This window comes from Gekko japonicus, unplaced genomic scaffold (genome assembly GCF_001447785.1).
Source record: "Gekko japonicus isolate JY-2015 unplaced genomic scaffold, Gekko_japonicus_V1.1 scaffold1837, whole genome shotgun sequence".
Lineage (NCBI taxonomy): Eukaryota > Metazoa > Chordata > Lepidosauria > Squamata > Gekkonidae > Gekko > Gekko japonicus.
In genome coordinates, this window is record NW_015170941.1 from 20,478 (window position 1) to 42,358 (window position 21,881).

The 21,881-nt window shown below is 41.4% G+C and overlaps 1 protein-coding gene across 1 annotated transcript in view; it reads left to right on the forward strand.

The window, feature by feature from the left end:
- The first annotated feature begins 12,204 nt into the window (after nucleotides 1-12,204).
- The window catches only part of LOC107116860 (V-type proton ATPase subunit S1-like), a 92,483-nt gene continuing 82,806 nt past the window's right edge, over nucleotides 12,205-21,881 (forward strand). The window contains exon 1 of the mRNA XM_015418877.1: nucleotides 12,205-12,317. Within this exon, the coding sequence (XP_015274363.1) occupies nucleotides 12,205-12,317 (113 nt within the window). The remainder of the gene's footprint in view (nucleotides 12,318-21,881) is intronic.

Consider the following 21,881-nt stretch of genomic DNA (forward strand, 5'->3'; position numbering starts at 1 on the left):
TAAAAAAGCCCTGCAGAAGATCTTTTCATGATCTTTTCTTGAGTCTTCATGGGACACTGTGTAGAAGCTAGTGAGTTACCAGTAGTTGGAGACCCCTGGACTATATGAATCTGTGACTTTGGTAGATTTGTAACATGCATTTCCTAGAACTTCTTCAGAGCATCCATTGTACCATAATCTTGGCATATTATTGAGGCATCATTGTGCAGTCAGTAAGCTTTGCGGAACCCCAGATGGAGAACTCAGGTTGCTCTCCTCACTCACCTCCCAACAGGTCTTTCCCACAGAATAGCTTGATTTAGTCAATAGTGGGATGTCATAACTCTGATTTTAATTTTATTGATGAACTATCTATATTTGAGGATTTGTTGGTGGAGTGGATCATTCCCCCCACTTTTAAATAGTTGGGGGGGGGGGGCTTGCAGCCACAAAAGTATTCTAACAGCATGCTCAAAGAGAGAAGGATCCTGAAGCAAGCTTTTTAAAACTTTCATTTTAAGTATCTACCGTTCAGAATAATTGCATTATTGTGCCTTATCACTGTAAAGAAATGGATTAGGAACTTTTATTAGTATTTCAACCCTAACTAAAAGGTTAAGGGCTAGAAATGTGCACAGTAATATTAATTCTCTACATAAGCTACATGGTATATGAATGTGATTTTATCAGTAAGCTCTACTTTTCCAACCTCTCCCTCCCCATTGCTTTTCTCTTGCAGCAGCAAGATCTACAATATATGGTTGAGAAGTTTTGGGGTTCTCAATCAGCTCTTAGTGCCTGGGATGATCTCTATGACCTGGTTATGGTCAGGTGGGATAAATATCGTGAATGGGCCCCCTGGAACACTGTCCTTCTCACAAAGGATGAAGCTGAGGCTCATCTTAAACTGACAAATCTTGAAAAGGTACAGATATTAATGAAATACTTGAGGTTTTTTTCTTTAATGTTCAAATGCTAAGTAATATTCTGTGATCTGACAATTAAAGGCAGAGCAGAATGAATTTAACTGCCTGAAAAGTCTTCAACCCATAGTCCTGGAAGGCTCTATTCCAGACATGCCAAACATACAGCCGGAGGGCCAGAACCAGCCCATCCAGAGCTCTTATCCAGCCCACGAGCAACTGCAGGGATTGTGGACTGAAAGGGCCTATATTAGGGTATTATACCCCCAACTGAGGTCCCTCACTTGCCCATATGTGGCCCCTCCCTAGCGTCTTTTCCCAGATCTCCAGAGATTGCCCAACTCAGAGTTGGCAACCATAAGGGGTGAGGTGGCTGGGTTGGCCCTGAGCTCTGTGCAGTCAGTCCCCTTGGGGCCTGCCCACTGCCCTTGGCTGAGGCACCAGGATGGGACACACTGCCTCTGCTACCTCCTCCTCTGGCCAGAGTCCTGCCTCTGCCACCTGGACTGCCAGAAAGACAGCTGGCTGTTCATGTGGCAGGCAGAAAGTCTTTGGCTCCACCTCCCAGAGCCCAGCCAAGTAGCTTCCTACTTGCAGGCAGTCTGGGGAAGGCACTCACGGGGACAGGCACCTCCAGAAAGCAGCTGACTGGCTTGCCAAACATGCCCACTTATTAAGCATGTGAATGGAGTGACCGTCCAGGTATGCTGTGTGCAGCAGCCCAGGTGAGAGAAAAGCCCAGCGCTTATGTAATGGGCGCAACATGTACAGAATGCCCAGGGTCAGGGTGGGGGAGGCCCACTGAGTCAGCTGAGCTGGACCCTGCTAACCTGTGGACCCAAACATGCATGGCTTCTCTCCTGCCTCCCTCCCTCTGTAGCGTGGGGGCAATTAAGAGGGAAAGCCAAAACACAAGGATGCTCCCTGGCAATGCTCCCTCTAAGCTGTGGAGTCTTGTGAGCAGAAATTCTACTTTGTGAGCTACTGGCATTAAAGTTGTGAGCAAGTGATTTGGCTACTGCATAAATTAGTTTGCTCTGGAGCTATCCTTCCTGAGCTAAGACACAAATGTGTGAGCCAGAGGCTAAAAAACTGCGAGCTAGCTCACACTAACTCAGCTTAGAGGGAACACTGCTCCCTGGACTCCCTGCATGCAAGCGCTGCCTTATGTAACAGTTTGAATGGAAGCAGGGGATAAAGCGAAGGTCAGGAACAGGAGCAAGCATTCAGAAAAGTGTGCTGGGTTTGCACATGTCAGAGGCAGGCGCTGGATGTGTGTCTGTGTTCTTGTACACGAGGAGTAATATTTTGGGTAGTTGGATAATGCCATGGAGCTGGGAGGAAATAAGTCTGCAAAAGGCAACTAAAGTGGAGCTGGCATCTTTGCAGAGTGGCAGCACTTGAAGACTGCTTGTGGTACTGGGGAGCTTCACAGTTCCCTTTGGGGTTCAAGGTTGTTGCTGAATTTGGGAGTTTAACAGAGGGAGGCGTGGGATTGTGCAGCTGCCTCACATTCTCCCTTTACAAAGCCTGTTGACCATAGCAGTTTCTTTAAGGCAGGGCTTGTTGGGTTCCCCTGGTTGATGCCACTTGGCCACCAGTCTTTGGCTGCCTCATCTGCGGCAGTGGAATGCAGCACTTCATGCTTCAGCTCTTCAAAAGCTTCTGAAATGTGTTAGTCTTTAAACAGCCACAGGAGTCTCTGGTTGTTGCACCTTGAGTGTCAGACAATAGCTCTCTGTGCTTGTGCATATTGCACATAGGTACTGAGGAGGGGTGTGGGTCACAGTCAGTGGTAAAATATATCCAGAACCTGGTATTACATTTTATGGAACACATGGCCCACTTGACAAAGTAACCTTTATGTCAGATCTGGCCCTCGTAACAAATGAGTTTGACACCCCTGCTCTATTCTGTACACCATGAGGACCTTCTGTGTTGCTTAGTGTTAGGGTGGCTGCCTTCTTTCCATGCTGTGAAGGAACACCTCCACCCCAGTGTTTTAATTATTGTGACTACTCTCAGTCTATGAACAGGAGCCCTGCCAGTGCAGAATGATAGCTGGGAGAAGGGAGGGGGGGTTGGAAAATAAGTAACTGTCAAGCTCACAGAACAGGACTCAAGTTCTTACTTAGGCCAATAAATTACTACTCCATCCCCTGCAAGTAGGTTAAACCTAGAGTCATGAAACTGGGAAGACTACCTTTGGGACAGGAAGGCCATCCCAAAGAAAGAAGAGAGAAAGAGAGATTACAAAAACTCTGGACAGAAGGAAGAGGTCTCTTCTTCCATTTTGGGCAACTCTTTGGATGTGCATATGCTATGATGGACTGTGGAACTCCATATTGTCCATGAGAGAGGGGACTACAGAGTGGAATCCCAACCAGGAGATCTGTGATAATGATGAACTCTAACTTACGTCAACTTCAAGTAAAGCTCACCTGTTATGAATGAAACATAATTTAGGAAGTACCTAGAACAGTGAAGAGAGGTCTTCATAGTTTCACCTGTCCTTGTTCCCTTGCTAAGCCTAAAAGTTTGAACAGAACATGTGCATTATTTATTCATTTATTAAACCTTCTTGTATTTTGCACCCTCTGACTCTATTCTCTGGAAAATTACCACACCTATTCAGTGTAGCTATCTTAAGTTTGGTACCAGGGAGGAGCAGCAGAGATGCTCACCATTCCAGGAGCAGGATGGCTCTGAAGTGCCAAGTTGTTACAGATCACTCCTGCACTTGCTTCTAGAAGGGTAGTGGGAGGCGCAGCAACTAGACGGGGCCTTTAAATGCAGCATAGGTATAGAGTATTGGCTCCACTGGTGGAGCTCCTGATGGCACCTGGTAGTTTTGGCCGCTGTGTGACAGAGTGTTGGACTGGATGGGCCATTGGCCTTAGCCAGCTTTGGCTTCTCTTATGTTCTTATATAACTCCATATGGCAGGGGAACTGTCATTGGTGAGTATGTGGTTATCCAGGTTGTAATTAACACCCTTAGCAAACAAGGGAAATGGGCACGTTCTTCTAACCTCTGAGGGCTCCAATCAGAAGGAACAGGGAGGGGCTTGCAACCCCGTTCCTCCACACATGCCATTTCTATTTATTTATTTATTTTATTTATAATTCGATTTATATCCCGCCCTCCCTAGACGGGCTCAGGGCGGCTAACAATTTAGGCACCAGGCCACGATTAAAACAACTAACAATTAGGGTGCAAAGCCATTATTAAAACACAAGATAAAACAATCCAATACTGTACTAAAGTGCCGGTGCTCTAGATGTTACTACTGTCTACCACCTATTTATTCAATATCATCTCATCTTGGGGCTTGCACTTCAAGTGATGCGTTAAAAAATATTTCATGTATGTTATATGTCTAATTTATCTCTTACATCTCATAGCTTCCTGCTCTAGTCATCTCTGATAAGTTCTTCTCTAATGGTTTTGAACTGAATTCTTCTGGGAAGCTGCTGCATAAGGACTGTGTAAGACAAGTATTGTCTTCCAATTCCAGCATGTGTGGGTTTTCCCTGCTCACTACAGTGTGCTCTTGACTGTGTGCTCCCATATTGTGGCGTGTGTGCCCCCTGCAGAAGTGTCAAGGTTGTTTTCTTTCAGGCAAAAACATTTTTATTCTTTCAAGCCCTTTAGACCACTTGGCTAGCCTGTTGTTGGTTTTAGGCAATGGTTTTAGAGGTTTGGTTTCTTGTGTTTGTTGTAGATTTGTATTTAATATTTAGTGGTCTTATTTTATTGTTATAAGTCACTTGAAATATATGGGATGTAAATATTTTAAATAAATAAAATAGACATTTCATCTTGGTTACCTGTAAAACAGAGATCAAAGGAATTGTTAATTAAAAAATAAATACAGCGAATCATTTCTCAGTATCCTTTAACCGTGGGTAAGCAATTGCCACTGTGTCTGCACTAGCCCATTATAAGTGTTTGTGTATTTCTGTCTTAGTTAATTATCATATAGCATTTTTTATTTTAAAAAACGCACAAAGATGTGGTTTTTATGGCTTTAATTATCACACACATTTTGAAAGCCTGCTATATGGATATTTGCTCAATAAAGTTGTTTTTAACCTTATTTTATTCCATTTGCCTTTTCTTCTCCTTTCCAGGCTTATGAGATGGTGTTTGTTCATAGAATCAAGCACAAGCATATCCTTGCAAAGAACTATTTCTCCCAGTTCCCAGAGATGGCAGCAGCTCTACATAAAGGTGACAAGCAGGCCTACTCAGATGATCTTTTGGTAGCAAAGCCTTTAACACCCAGCAAAGCAGTCCATTAGGGAGAAGACTGTTCACTGATTTACTGCTTGAAAAACCCATCTGATCTCAAGATAAAGGAACATTTGTTTCTTTCTGTCTTAATTGCTTCATCTTAATTGTACTTTAGGGAACATAAAATTGTCTTAAAGCTAAGTTGCAACAAATGGATTTCAACCTGGTTATTGTTATGCTGCATTTCTATGAAAATCAATCATATTTAGATGTATACATATTAATTTCTTGTTCAAAAAAGGTACATTCTACCTCTCAGCAACCTCTAACTTCTCAGTTCAACACACCTAAGAACACAAAACGATCTGTCCTTCAGCCCTTCTTAACAGATACACTTATCTTGACTTGATATTGGAGACTGAAAGTGTAGTCTTTAGCAGAGTTAACACCCTTCTGAATCCACTGAAGTCAGTGGGCTTGGAAGGATATGACTCTGCTTAGCATTGCAGTACAGAAGCTGAAAACAGCAGATCATAGCAGGTGGTTTCACTACCTTGTGTGGCTTTTTATCGTATTTGCATTACCACAAATCCAGAGGCAGTTACAACCACAGGTGTGAGGTCGTCATCTAATTTATATCACTTCTTTTGTAAGCCACTTTTCAAATATAAGATGGCTGAGGGTGTTGGGGGAATTAAGAGCCCAGGAGCTTTTCCTAGGACTCCCATCCCCTCACCAGGCTCGAGAAGGGAGGGGGATGGAACTGGCAGGACCCTGTAGTTCCAGAGAGAGAGAGCGAGAAAGGGAGGACTGTTCCAAAGTTAAAACCATTTATTGAACATTTAAACTCATAATGCAAAAGTATTCAAGCAAATAACAATTTAGCAGTCATCATACAGAAGAAAACCCCATTACCCATTAGAAAATTAGCGCACGTGTAAATATGTTTTATCAGGAATATATTCCAGCTTTCCCCCAAGGCCTCAAGGGGGCTGTTGACCAAGGAGAGCCCCGAACAACAGCCATCAATGATATTATATACCTTTAGGATCCAAAGGGCCTGTCAAGCAGAAATGGGATGAGCTCTGACCAAAATCAGACCATTCCCTTTCTTGGCAAGATGAATGTTTACTTTCTGACTTGAGACTCCTGACCAGATTTACTCTTTCTCGGAAGCTGGGGATAACACTGATAACTTATATGTTGAGAATTCAAGAATGGCACCACTCACCCCTGGAATATATAAACACCCACTAAGGGAAAAGTCGTGCACTGGGCAATCTGTATCACAAAGGCTAAAGCACTAGCTGAGCCCTGAAGCATCGTGGGAAACCAAAGAATCGGCTATAGACATAAATACAAAATGGGTTCAAAGGGACTGAGGCTCAATTGAGGCCCCAATTCTGCAACAGAGAGTGCAGGATAGACAGAAAGTATCTCAGTTGATCTTTTGCTCACAGTCCATTTAGCCAAGTTATCAATGGGTAGTTAGGCTGCCTTCCAGCTGATGTAAGCATCACTCTTTAAATCACAGTAGTTGCAGAGATTATGAAACTTGCTCTGCAGAATGAGCACCCATGATAAGAGACCATTTATATGTTTCATACAACAATGTTTATCATGTGAATTGTTTATCCTCAACAAGAATACCCTTTCTTACAGTGCAATCTTCTGCAGGTTTACTCAGAAGTAACTCCCACTGCTATCAGTGGGGCTTAGTCCCATTTAAGTGTTCCACTGTAAGTCTGCAAGGACCTTCTGAACTTTACCCAGCACCACTGATCATGTTAGCTGGCATCTATGTTTCAAGTTCTTTCTGGGAGAACATATACATAATTCCAGACATCTCTTGTAGTCTATTGACATCATCATCCCCTCTGGGGGGGGATAGCTATTCAGGAGTAGATTTCATCAGTCTGTCCCTCCAATGTAGAACAAGAATTTTGAAAATGTTTGCTGTCTGTCTTCATCAGTGATTGGTTCCGGCTGCTGCTTGGGGCAATTCCTGACTGATAAAGTTGGAGAATGTTCTGGTCCTGCAACACACAAAATAAAGTGTGTGTGTGTGTGTGTGTGTGAGAGAGAGAGAGAGTACATGGTCAAAGAAAATGTTTTATATTAGTGTTGTGAGCTACTGAGGGCAGAGGAGTCTCCATAGCCTCAAAGCATTGAAATAATATTGTATATTGCGCTTAAAAACAGGATTTGGATCGAAGTGAAATATCTAAGACAGTCATAAATGTGACATTATTGTAAAGATACTTAGCCAGGTTTACTACAGACAGCTGTTTCGATGACAAAATCTTGGAAACCCTTTACCACAGAAGACTTTTAAAAAGGGGTACTGCTTAGATGTATTTATTTTAAACATTTATATCCTGCGCTCATCCACATAATTCCTGAGGCAGCTTCCAATGAATGTTAAAAAGATAAAAATTATATTAGAATAAAGAGGACCTTGAGATCAGTCGTAAAATCATTATAAAACGAATTGGTGCAGTTTGAAAATGCCAGCATTCCATTATAACAAACTCAATTAAGAGAGCCGAGCAGACTGTGATATTATTTTAAAAACCAGACAATCAAAACCAATATCTCAAATCACCCAAAAGCCTGAGAAAACAACATTTTTTGCCTGTCAGCTAAAGCTTTACAAGCTTCCTGCTATGTGATTAACTGTCTATCCATCTCATTTATTGGGTAAAATGAGTTCATTCCAGTGCATTTTGCATAAAACACATGCAATGTACAATAGTAATTATCTTTTCCTGTACATCTTGAGTTAATTAAGGTTTTGTGGAAATTCCTAGGAAATGTATATGCTCACTTTATTTCACTTTATTTCAAATCAAGGCCTTGCCTGCTGCAAGATTTTTTGCTGCCACGTACACTGCAGTATTTCATAAACTGTTGAATGTTGATGGCCTATGGTTTTCAGATACAAAGTAATGTATCTGGATTGTAAAGGTGAATGGTACTGGCAAAGCAACTTGGCATGGTTTGCTGGTTTCTGCTGCAGAGACTGTCATTTTTCTTTCCCTCAGGCCCCCCACCCATTTCTGTTTAGGGTTAGAACTGGATCAATGAGCCATTGAACCCACTTATGGTGAAATCATCCTTCACTAACAAGAAAGAGAATTGTCACAGTCAAACTCAAGAGTTGTTGAGACAGAGCAGGTGATTTTTCACTGACCGTGGACAGCAACACTCTTAATATTTGCAAAGTTAAAATGATTCGCTTTTCCTACACCACCTTCCTGTCCAGCAAGACAGATTGGTGCACATAAGCATTTTCCCACATGTACTGGATGTTCAGCAAATGTGGGTTGAGATGCAAATCTGGATGAATGTGTCATGTAAGCCATATGGGCATGTTTGTCAGGATTGAAGGCTACCAGCTCTTACCTGTCTAGTCACTTGCAGTTACAGCTGGATGTAGACCCATCACTTTACGGAAAGAGCAGGACTCAGGTTGAGATATTCCAACTTTGGGACCTCCATTCTTTCTCAGTGGTTGAGTGAAACAATGAACTCAACATCAAAGCATATAAAGAACCATGCATGGTTAGAGATAATTGGAAAATCCTCAGCAATGACCTGGATACCCAAAAGGAGACAGATGAGTCTTAATGTAGATGCTAAATCAATTAATCTTTTTACATAAAATATTTGTTTATTCATTCATTCGATTTGTACCCCACCGTCCCCGACAAATACAGCTTAGCACTTTCCTAATTGGAGTTCCCAATTCAGCAATGTAGCCTGAAGGTTAAAAGAAATTTGCTTCAAGAAACAAGTGCTCAGCTCAATCCACATGTTGAATCCTTAACCATATGCAGTGCATATTGTTTTGCTGCAATTAAAAAAATACTAACCTGGTGTTTTGGAGATCTTTTTTTCTAAACAATGATGAATTCAGCTGCATATTAAATAGTTGCCTACAGGCAAGTTTACTAGGATGCCAGAACTCCTAGGTTGTATATACTTTTAATGCTTCATAGAGTTTAAAAAGTATATTTTAAAACTAAAATTTAAAATAATTTGCAAAGGGAATCTCAGATATGCGTTTTCCTGTTTTGTCATAAAAGCTGGTTTCTTAGTAGGGAGACCAGTGTCATGTATCTCAGTCTCAAATATTGAAATCTGTATTCCCTGTGGTTCTGGCATAATTGTGCATCTTCTCAAGGCCATCTCTTCAGAAATTTGAGTTGCAAATATCTGCACATTTTCCCCCTTTACACCAGTGCCCCATTTATCCCAATTTAGAGAACTAAATTTATCCTCGGTATCACATGAATATGGTGTTGACAGCTTTTAACAGACAAAATTATTTACATCAGGAACATAAACACTTCTACAGCTGGGGGATGTATTTCAATTCCCCAGAAGAGTTTTATGTAAAAGAACGTCAGCCCAGACAATTTCAAACTTCTATTGTCTGTCTTGTGCACCAGTCATGAACTTTGAAAGGCTAAGAAACATATGCAGTTTACAGACACTGAACCTCCATTTTAGTTAATTTGGAGACTCTTCCTATCTATAAATTAAAAACTGGCCCTAATATTTCAATGAGAGCATTCTAATGATTCATCTCCTAAGAAACAATAGCGGCCAAAGAACTATCTCACACCCATTGTTCCTTTTATCACTATAAACCTTGTTCCAGAAATAACTGTCCCACCAGTGGCAAGGGACATCTGGGTCTTGATCTTAAGCACAATCTATTACTATTATTTTCAGTAATTGACATTGCACTGGGAAGGGTCATCCTCAAAGCTAGCTTTCTTACTGGCTGGCGATAAATTTACTAGAGACACCAAGTCCCAACTCCCAGTCGTCATTGACCAAGAATCCCAAAGCAAAGTTCTGCTTCCAAATGTGTATTCTTGAAAAATCGAGGTTGGTGTGTGTTGTTGTGTTGTTTTTTGGATGGGTGTTGATGGTCAGAAACTATCCATCTGAGGAAATTGCTGCCTGTTATGGTTCCAAACAGATGTTTGCATTTAGGACTTCAAGCCTAGTAACAAGGGTATAACAACAATGTTAAGTCAAGTCCCCTGATTATTTTCCCAAAGGTTATTTTCTTTTTTAAAAATACAGGTTGTTGTTCCAGAGGCTGCTGTTTAAAAGGAAACATTTGCATGACGGAAGAGGACTATTTAATTGTAGCACCTGTTTTGTGCCAAAATCATAATCCTCAAGCTACTTTTCTTAAAAGAACCAGTATGTGTTCCTCAGAGAGGGTAAAAGTAGATTGTGGGCGGCAATTTATGGCAAGGGATGAAGTACACTTCCCTCCTCCGTGCCAGTCTCTTGACTTTAAATCACAGTCCCCGCAGTCCCTATAAGAACATTTTTTAAAAAACCTGCCCAACTAATCACAGGACTACATAAAATAAATGAACTGGTATCTGGAATATACTGATTGGAAAAGAGGGCTCATATAACAGTATTGCATACAAAAAAAAATCCCTTTCACATTAGGGAAAAGGCTAGGCTAGAATCTTTCTGTCTTCTTGTTATTTAAATGGATGACTTTTGTTGATGGAGAGCCATTTAATTAGGTGCATCCAACTGCAATCTGAATGATTAGCGCCCAGATCCTGTTTTACAGCTTCAGCAAACTACCACAAATGTGGAACAAAAGTTAGATTTTCTGTTTAGTTACCTGTACTGTTCATGTACCTGTATCAGGTGGTTTACCTTTCTGTGTTTATCTCTAACGCAACTTTTAAAAATTTAAATTCTGTAAACAGGTATGATTCTATGCAAACAATAATTCTGTGCACTCTATTTCACGTGTCAGTACCATTCATTGTCTGAACAGGAGTGGTTGAGCTTGGAAAGTTCCTGTCCAGCTAAAAAATGGGAGGTTATAGACTGGTGGCAGCAAATTTACTTTGCTGAGTCCTAGAGATGGAGTTTTTACTCAACACCTGCAAGACCCTGTTTAGAAAGTGGTGATCAAACCTCCTTGAGTGAACAGTCTCACCTCACAAGCAGTACACATTCAAAAGAAAAGGACGATTTATGAGAAGAAATCTAATGCAGATGTGGGAAACTGAATTTGTTAAATGAATGGGTTATTTTATCTTTTCTGTAACTGCAAAACACAATAAAAAAGATTACCCTGAGGCACAGTTCTGAAATGGGTGCTACATTTAAAATATATTATTATGTTAAGGCTTCTGCAGAACATAGGAAGAGCTTTATTAGATTGAGCTCTGCTTCCTGTCTCTTCTGATGACCTGTCCAGGGTATTCTTATTTCACAAGATGTTCCCAGTAAACAAAAATGAGACCAGCAATATGTGCATTTTATGAACACCACCTCCCTCTGGTTTTACATGTGTTATGCCCCAACAGCACCAGAGTCCTCTGTAGGTCAGAGATATGCAAGCCAAAACAAAATGGTCATGTGAATATTCCCTATCCCGCACCAATGTTATAGGCTGGTTAAAGCTGTTCCATGTGTGGAACCAATATAAACTGCTGCCTTATCATTTCCTCCCCCACAAGGAACTGTGATGTACAAATATATACTACAGTTGCAACTTGCCAAAACCCGAATGTGGGACATCACCTTAAATGTGTGAAGAAGAATTAAAGTGAGAGACAAAAGAATAAACTAGAAATGAAATTAGACGAATTTCTGAAACTGAGATCCAAGATTTTCTGCAATACTCACTTCAGACAGTAAAATATCATCAGTAAAAGGTTATGTACGGGGCTCAAGTACATTGGAATGGCTGAATATATTAATGTTGACTTTATGTGACAAGTAATTGCTAACTTGGGCTACAATAAATTTATCTTAAGACAAATGCTGCTTTGTCTGAAGTCTACAGGAGGCCTGAGACCTGTACATGCTGTAAAAGTATTGCAGCATTCACAAACAGATGAGACCTTGTTCAGTTCTGAATGTTTGTAGTGTTGTCACAAAACAGTCCCACCTACATCCTGGCTGAATCCAGATGCTTCTGGGGTCATTAAAAAACTGCCTCTTCCACTTCCAAAGGCAGTATTTCTTTTGTAGCCGACAAGTCAAGAACAAACCCAGCAGTCATCATGGCAACATGCAGTCTTGTTTCATGGGTTCAGGTATTCTGCTTCTTCAGCCTGCTGCTCAGAGGGATTTTCTCGGTGGCTCATACGTCTGTGCTTCTCTGGTCAACAGACAGGTAAGGAAGCCCGTATTCTGCTAGAATTTGTTCTTAAGGAAACTGTGGCCCTAGCACTATCTTCTGTAGCACTAAGGATATGCAAATTAGGAATTCTAGGTCTTGGTCTCTGTCTGCCTATTTTTATGTTGTGAAGGCCATAACTCAGTGGTTGTGTCAGCCTTTTAGTCTTAGAGCACAGCTGAGGGAGCCAAGAGAATGGCTAGCAAATGTTTTCAAGGGTCACGGGTCTCAGGTTGGTCATTTCCAGGGTGGGAGAACACCCAGGAGCTGCATGAATTAATAGGATTAATAAAAAGTGACCAACTCCTCCTTTCACACACATTTGCTTCCTCTCACCTTCTTTCTGTGCTAGAGCATGTCTAGTTCTTTGATGCTGGATTAACATGGTTGCTTCATCCTTCTCCAGAACACCATGTTGGGTGGCTCGACTAGTCTGTTTAGTCATCGTACAGTATGCTCAAAGATTTTGGGTATGGAATCTCAACATTACAAAAGCCTGCTCATTTGAAATGAGGACATTTTTAAAAATGTCACAAAAGATGCAGATATCATTGCTATAATGTTACTGTAATTTATTTACACTCTGCAGAAGATTGTGGCAAACAGTTGCAAGCATCATCATATAGCTGGATTGCTTTTGCTGAAGATTTTTGTTTATTTACTTCATTTATACTCCACCTTTCTCCACAATGTGGACCCAAGATGGCTTAGTTCTTCATTTTATGCTCACAAGAACTCTGTGAGGTAGGTTAAGCTGAAAGAGAGTGATTGGCCAAAGGTCACTAACTAAGCGTCCATAGCAGAATGGGGATTCAAACCTGGGTCTCCCAGATCCTTGTCAGACACTGTAACCATGACACCACATTAGAAAGCTTTAGTTGTTATATAAGTTCTTTTACACGCCTTTTTACAGACAAGGAATTAAGGATGAGAAATGGGAATCTGCACAGGTGCAAGTCTAGCATGGGATTGTCTCCTGATGACCTCAAAGATATACAAACATTCAACAGTTTTGCATGGTTCTCCTACTTGTACAGCATCAGAACCTCTGAACCAAATGGTAATATTCCTCCTCAACTAGTGTTTCAAGCTCTCTTAAGAACATAAGAACTTAAGAGATGGCAATGTTGGATCAGGCCAAAGGTGTGAAGGAATGTGGTATATGGCATGGTTATAAAGTTTGCTCCAGCCATTTGGCCTTACCATTTGGCATTGCAACAGGAAATAAAACACAGCATGTTATCAGAAAGACATCACAGGAGAAGGCAGGAGACTTTTAGAAATCAATATTTCTATACACCATAAGAACATAAGAACATAAGAGATGCCAATGTTGGATCAGGCCAAAGGCCCATCCAGTCCAACACTCTGTATCACACAGTGGCCAGAAATACCAGTGCCATCAGGAGGTCCACCAGTGGGGCCAGGACATTAGAAGCCCTCCCACTGTTGACCCCCCCCAAGCACCAAGATGACAGATCATCACTTGCCCCAGAGTCCCTATCTATACCTTGTGGCTAATAGCCACTGATGGACCTCTGCTCCATATGCTTATCTAATTCCCTTTTGAAGCCGTCCATGCTTGTAGCCACCACCACTTCCTGTGGCAGTGAATTCCAAGTGTTAATCACAAGTGTTAATATTAGGTCAATGCATGAAGGATTCTGTTGTCAGTTCTGTGGGGCTGTGTTGTGTGTCACCGTGTTTTTCAGAGGAGAAACTAATCAAAACTGAACATGCAAAAGAATGCATATGGATTTATTTCCTTCATTATTATGAGTGGGGAAATCATCATGTGCAAAGTTCTGTGTATACCCTGGAGCTCCTACACCCAGTGGACAGGTCACATCTCCTCCTTCTGAGAACTTAATGTGCACAGGGGCATGCTGCACTGCCCGTGCTAGGTCTCCTCTTAGAAGACAATGTAAAGTGTTGTGTAAGAACACAGCATGTATATCTTTTTTTTTTTTACGAAGGTAAATAGTGACCATCTTTTTTCAGAGGCTAGGAATTTACAGTAAATAGTTCCATGATTTTCAAATAAAAGAGTCAGTGGGAAAATGGAATTTTAAAAAAATGGAGAAAGAAAAGTTTCAAGGCTGGTTTGCCCTTTGTCTTTGGGGACCTCTTGCTCTTGTTGTCTCTATAAACATGCAAAGCAGTGCCTTACCAGCAGCCAGAAACTGGTTTCATGCAGGTTGCTCCATCAAAATGGCTTCAAGTTCCACGTTCAAACCAGTTTGTGTTTAACTTGTGTTGTAGTCAGTAAACAGTAAGCCTACAGCCATGACCTTTGTGTTATAAAAATCCACCTGCGTGATCTAAGAGATGGTCGTTTACTGGTTAAAGCAAATGATTCTGGAGAGGCAAGGAGCAGAGAGGAAGTGGCTGTTTTATGTATGAAGGAGGAAGATGCTATGCTGAGAAAACAGGTAATACTCTGGATTAAAAATTGTGTGGTTTATCCTGCCAAGTAATTTAGCCCATGGTTACTAGGGTCCTGTGTCTCAGACCTGAGATCCATAAGATTAAAAGCAAATTCATCAGCCACACAAGAGTCATCTCCCAGGAGGAATGATAGACTCCATATTTCTACTCCCTGCCTGGGATCCCAGCTTTATGAAGCATCTAGGTCATCCCCCACCTTTACCTGTATGCAACTGCTTACTTGTTCAAAGTATATCCAGCCAGCCTTAATGTTTGATTAATCTATCTTTCCTATTTACTGACTTCATAAACTAATTTAATTTCTGGACCTCTTTGGTTTTGAACCCTTCTGCTGACAATCCTGCCCTCAGCGTGGGTTGGGCCCTCTAAAGCAACCCGGATACATGCTGAACTCCAGGCTCAGACCCAACCAAGAGCAATGTGACCAGATGACAAGGGAGAGGTTGTGGCTCAGAGGTAGATCATCTGCTTTGCATGCAGAAGGTCCTAGGCTCAATCCAGGCATCTCCTTTTAAAACAGACATGTAGTAGATGATCTGAAATAGCTGTCTTTCTGGTACTCTGTAGTGCCATTGTGATTTAGTCTGCATACCCCATTCTGACCTTGATAAGTCAATGGTCTGACTATGAATAAAGCTAAAAGCATGCTGAGGCTTGGCTTGGCCAAGAAGGCCACCAATGGCCATCTAGGGCTGTGAAGAAATACATTTTTTTTCTTTGGAGGTTTGAACTAAGCAAAATGTTCCTTTTGCATTTTAAAAAGTTTTTCTCCCTGGACAGAGAACAGGCAGGAGGGAGGAAGTCAATTCAATTGCTTTCCAGCCTCACCTCAGCCACCTTTTAAGAAATGCTAATAGGTCTAGCTAGAGACTATGGGATGGTCCACTCCCCCCCCCCCAAGCAGGAATAGAGATTTGGAGGTATTAAGTATTAGAAGAACTTCAGGAAGAAACTCCAGGAAAAGCTTCTTTGACCCAGCCTGACCTGGTCAGTGGGTGGAAAAAGAAAGATGATAAAACTCTAGGGAGCAAGGAGGAAGGTCTCTTTTGTGCCAATTCCATCAGTGCAGACAGAACTCTTGATTGAGGACTGGAGAAGGAGGCCATTTCCATGTGCTGGCCTGCACACCTGAAAGAGGCTTGAAGGTAATGGCAACCCTGTAGAATATCTGTAACTCTCTAAGCTAAGGAGTCAGACTTATATTTAACATCCAGTAGGACATGTATAGAGGGAGGAACAGAGGAACTGTGTTTTACCTTTTCCTTTTGAATCACTTGCTCAGTCTGATGCTGTGCTAAAAGTATTCTTGTGAATATTTCCTTTTAATAAATACTTTGTAACTTTGATCCTGGCAGTGGTTCTCTGTGCCACATAGACCTCCAGCATCTTGGATACACTATTTAAAAAGGAGTGCCAGGAGGAAGGGGAAGGGCAATCAGTTGGCAAGTGGCTACTCCCCAGTGGTGCACCAAGCAGTAAGCTGTCCCCATGGTAACCAGGCACTGGGTAGCTGGAGACACAGAGATAAGGCCTTAGAACTTGGAAGGGAAGCTGGGAATCCTGACCCTCCCAGTGGGCAATTCTTACAAAGGTCAGGTGGTGGCAGCGGTTGAACAGAGAGAGAGAAAAGCTCCTCCCAGTGTTGGGAAAACCTTAGAGGGCAGTGTGGAACAGGGCCTGCAGGCCAGTTCCACTGCAAGAGCAATGAACGATTCTTTCCCCCCCCCTTTTTAAATAATCTATTTATTAATTTTCAAAACAAAAGAAAAAGGAAATTATATACATAACCATAAACAGACTTCTCAACACATCACTATGATCATACAGAATGGTTAATTATAAATTTCTACCATTCTACCTAACCATTCCCATTCTAATTCTAACCAAGTAACATCACATATTACGTATCTCAAGTTATTCTTTAAATGTTCCCACAAAGTAATTCATTAGCTGTCATACCAACTTTACTGCTTACAAATCTTCCTATCTATAATGCCAAAAAAGTGACTAATAGTTTGAGTTCATTGATATTTTAGGTTATACATTATCTAGGTCTACAATGAATAACCATACAGTAGGTCACATAGAAAACGTCGCACCGGAACAGGAACCCAAAATGAATGTGATTTCTGAATGTCGCAGTGAACGATTCTTAAAGGGCCAATTCACCCCTGTCCCCTTTACACAGATCCCTAAACACACAGTCAATATACCTCTAAATGATCCTTCATGAAATTAAGGAAGGAACATCTCATGGAATCCCTTCCACTTTCCAAGTACTATTTATGGCTATGAAGGTTTTACTAAGGTAGTAAGAGAAATTGGTCAGTTTTTAAAAAATAAGAAAGCCAAATTAACATTACCCCTTTCAAAGTGGGCCTTTGGGAAAGTGTGCATTCAAGCCTTTCCTGGTCAAAATGTGAAGTTAAGAGCAACAGGACTTTAAATGACTCCAAACTGAAAGGCAGCATCCATTTTAATAACAGACAAACATAAGTAATGAGGCATTTGCTAAATTTCCTAAAGCAGGAAATAGCTGAGTCCTATGAGACCAAGGAATGCCAGGGTTGTGATGTGGAGGCAGGCAATGGCAAACCACTTCTGAACGTCTATTGCCTTGAAAACCCTGTGGGGTTGCCATAAGTCAGCTGTGGCTTGATGGCAAAAAAGAATTCTAGCCGAAAATAGATGGGCACTATACATAAGCAACACAGTCAGGTGCACCACAAGGCCTCCTCCTCAGACCCCGTGCTTAATATTCTACAGCACTTTCTTGCAGTTCCCAAGCTATTTCCCCTCTGCAAACTCACCAGGGAATTAGCAAAAATTCCCAGTCCTCCTCCAAATAAACATCATCACCAAGCAGTTTTGCACAAAAATTTCATGCCAGCAGTAATCATTCTTTTGCTTAGAAGGGGGGGGGGGGGCTGATCCCAAACTCTTCTTTCTCACAGAACTGAGCTGAAATTGCAGGGTGTGGGGATAGAACAACTTTTAACAAGTATGTACGTACCCCTACAAAATCATCAGTTCCTTTTTGATGTTTTGTGCAAGTGCAAAGGAGCACAAAAGTTGTCGTGGGCAGTGGAGGAAGAGGAATACTGCCCACTGGTGATGCAACTAGGGCAATATAAACAAGTCTTTTCACCCTTTTCTGATGGACAGTGAAAACACCAGCATGGGTACAAGACAAGCACCATGATCCAATGAAGAGATCTCTGTTCAGAAACTGGCTTACTTATTCCTGTCCCTTACTGAATTTGGAACTGTGACATAAATTGGCTTTCCACTGCATTGTTTTTCAATTAGATATGCATCTGAAGTGTATTCCTGGCCTCATTCTATTGAAAGAGATGCAGGGCAGATCAATGGCATTCATAATTAGCTGAGCATCTGGATGCCCATCAAACTTATTTTGCAGTTCCTGACCTAGGAAGTGATATGCATGTGAATCTCTTTAGTTGATCAGGGTGGCTGACTTGCCGTCATGCTGGTGATTTTGTTGCCTGCCAGTACAGTGTGGCTATACAGGGAGTGTTGACTTGGTTACGTTGGCAACAGGTCACCTTTTCCCATTCCTCCATTCAGACTGAAGACAATGTGGGGGCTTTGTTGGTGCTCAGTGACTTCATAAAAAAATGACCAAATTAGATTGGCTATGTAGCACTATGATTCCACTATACTAGCCCTGTGAACTGTGACTGGACAGGAATCACGTAGGTAGCAGAGGAATCATATTGTAGGCAGTCAGGAAAGGAGATGGAAGGTGAACATCTAAAATTCACATTCCATGAGTTTGTCAGTATCAAGTAGAAAGCTAATTGTATAGAGAGGCAAGATAGACAAGCAAAGGTGTTCTGAGATGCACCAGGGAGTATCTCAAGGAGAAAACTAGGTTGTTCCTGTGGTGGAGATGTGGGAGGATGATGACTAGGAGTCAGGAAGAGAACGCACACATATGAATACATGAAACTGCCTTATACCACTTAAGATTAATGTTCCTTCAAAATCTGTATTGTCTACTCAGACTGGCAGCAGCTCTCGAGTATCCGGCAGGGGTCTTTCATATCACCTGATTCTTTTAACTGGAGATGCCAGGGATCGAACCTGGGGCCTTCTGCAGTGTTCTACCACTGAGCCACAGGCACTCCTCAAGGGAGGTCACTCTTACATGTCCTATAGTATTAGTTTTTACAGTGTACATACTCAGTCTAGTCCCCATACCTCCTATTTGTAACCTCAAAATATCGTTTCAAAATGTTAGCTTACTGGTGATAGTCCATCAGGTTGGTATAAACAATGAAGACCAAATGTGTCTGTTGTTAGAAATATCAATTGTTTGCAATCAGTTGAAGCCTTTGACAGTTTATAGTGACAGCCAGCTTTGTGCCAAGATTGGGAGTGAAAGCATCTTGTAAATAATTTTCTCCAATTTGACAAGGCTGTTCTATCCAATATCTTCCCCCATCACATGCAAGGAGCTTAAAGAGAGACATAGGCTGTTTTATTTGGCATATGGAAGTGATCCAGTGAATACAAACAAGGCGAGCAATTTCATAGTTTTCTGAGGGCATTTTCCTTTGAGGAATCAAAGGTGCTAAATTGTAAGATGACATTTCATATCAGGCCATTGTTGGGTTGCCACTCCAAATAAAATTCCTTCAGGTAGAAGTGAATTGGGCTGTCACAGCAATGTCATTTGGTGAGATGCTTCAGTACCTTTTTGAAATTCTGCTACACCAGTCATTGATTTTAATTCCGTGGCTCCAACTGCTGCCACTAGCAATAGGGGCATGTGACTTTGATATCTAGCTGTTGCATGTATTTCCTGAAATTTATTGTCTGGAATGTTTGTTTATATGAGACCAGGAAAGACATGATTTGTAAAAATATATTAGGCTCCCTCTGATTTGAAAAGACAGCGAAATAATATTAACATATATCCAGTCTCCAAAACCTACTGGTTGTTTTGGCCAGTGAAAAGGAAGTAAAGGAAAGTGGACCACCACCTCTTCCCCTCCCCACCCCCCAAATCTTGCCAAGTACAGTTTCCAGAGTCAGTTATTCCCTTGGCCTCCATCTATTGGTTGTCTGCTGAGGAGCAGGTGGCACTCCTCAGGGAGCCTGATCACACTTCTAAACTCACATTGACCTTTGATATGTATATTTCTGAGGGAGGAATCGTAAACTAAAGTGCGGTAGAACTCAACTGGTAGTCTCTGGAACAGGGAGAGTCTCTGACAGATCTTGCCTGCACTCCAAAATAAACAACCCATGTGATCAACACAGAGTGTCAGCCTGTGGTCTCTGTTCCATTAAAAAGAGAGAGAGTGACCTGTATATAACTTAATGTTATTAACAAGAGCATGGGTTTAAAGCAGCCTGGAGTTTCTTATCGTGTAGGCAGGGTATATTGCTTACCAAAGGATAACAACCCTTTTGAATACTGACTGTGTAAACAAGACCATAAATCCAAATCTATCTCAGTGGAGGTCTATAAAGAGTTTAACATTATTAATAATAATCGATAATCAAATACAAGCTAGAAATATATCTCAGGCTGCGATAAAATACTATGGAAACTCAAAGTTGCCATAGCCAAAATGTAAAGAATATAATTAAACTAAAACCATTTGTACTTCTAAAATAAAGGGTAGAAAAAGAAAAAGAGATTGGATTTATACCCTCCCTTCACTCGGAGTCTCAGAGTGGCTTACAAACTCCTTTCCCTTCCCCTCCCCACAACAGACACCCTGTGAGGTAGGCGGGGCTGAGAGAGCTCTTTCAAGAACTGCTCTTTCAAGGACAGCTCTGACAGAACTATGGTTTGCCCAAAGTCATTCAGCAGCTGCGAGTCAAGAAGTGGGGAATCAAACCAGGTTCTCCCAGATTAGAGTCTGCACATTTAACCACGACACCAAACTAGCTGATTTTTAAACTACAAAATCATTGCTGGAACTCCATATCCTAATATAGAACAGGAATTGGAATGTAGCCTTTTAAAAATCAGTAGTGCTTCCTAACAACAGTCCAGATTAATATTTATTTATTTAAATTTTTATCCTGCCGTCCCCATGAACGGGCTCAGGATGGGTTACAAAGTCACAACATTTCAACAACAATAGTTAAAATAATTAAAACAGTAATTTAAAACAATAATAGAAACAGATGTGGATGTGTTGGTACATAGATGTGAAAATGAAAGGTCAAAGGTTAATGACCACAATCTAGTGGACTCCTTTAGAGGTTTGGAAGGGATTTTCTGGCTTTATTCTTTGTTTCTGTTATGCTAAGAGCACATATGCACACCCAACATTCTATCATGTTTTGAAGCTCCTAACCTTCTCTCCCAAGGCAATGATTCAGAGTACAAAGTACATTAACAAATGTCACCTCAGTTTTCTTCTGACAATCTTTGAGAGAAGAAATCCCACAACATCACTTGGAATGTTGTTCTATGGCTCTTTTCAGGTTAAATCCCCAGCATCTCCATTTAAAAGATCTGGCAGTAGGTGATGTACGTAAATGACCTCTGCTTAAGACCCTCTAGAGCCATTGCCAGGCCAAGTAGGCAGTACTGACTCTGATAGACCAAGGGTCTGACTCAGTATAAGCCAGCTTCAGGTGTTCTTCCAACAATAATGTATTTTTGATATCAGAACTTTAGACAGTTATGCTTGTGGTTTGCAGTGCTAGACTTCTCATCATTGACATATGTTGTGGGAGCAGCGGTAGGGGCTTTGGCAGATTATTTGCCCGACAGCATCCATCATGCAATTCCTTGGAAGTCTGTGGCAGTTAATTCCATCGGAGCCAGGCACTGTGTAAAAGGGAAGGTGAAACACATACTACATGAATGGATAATACATGTTGGTAGAGCATTTTCATTGTATACCTAAGCACATTACTATATTGAATGCCCCCTGAATAATCCATTCCCCCCCCCCGATGACACATGCCAAATGGAATGTAAGTGTATAATAGTTAGGGTTACCAATGTTAAAATGAGGCCTGGAATCCACCCAGTATTACAACTGTTCTCCAGACTACAGAGATCAGTTTTCCTGGAGAAAATGGCCGTTTTGAAGGATGGACTGTATGACATAACATTCC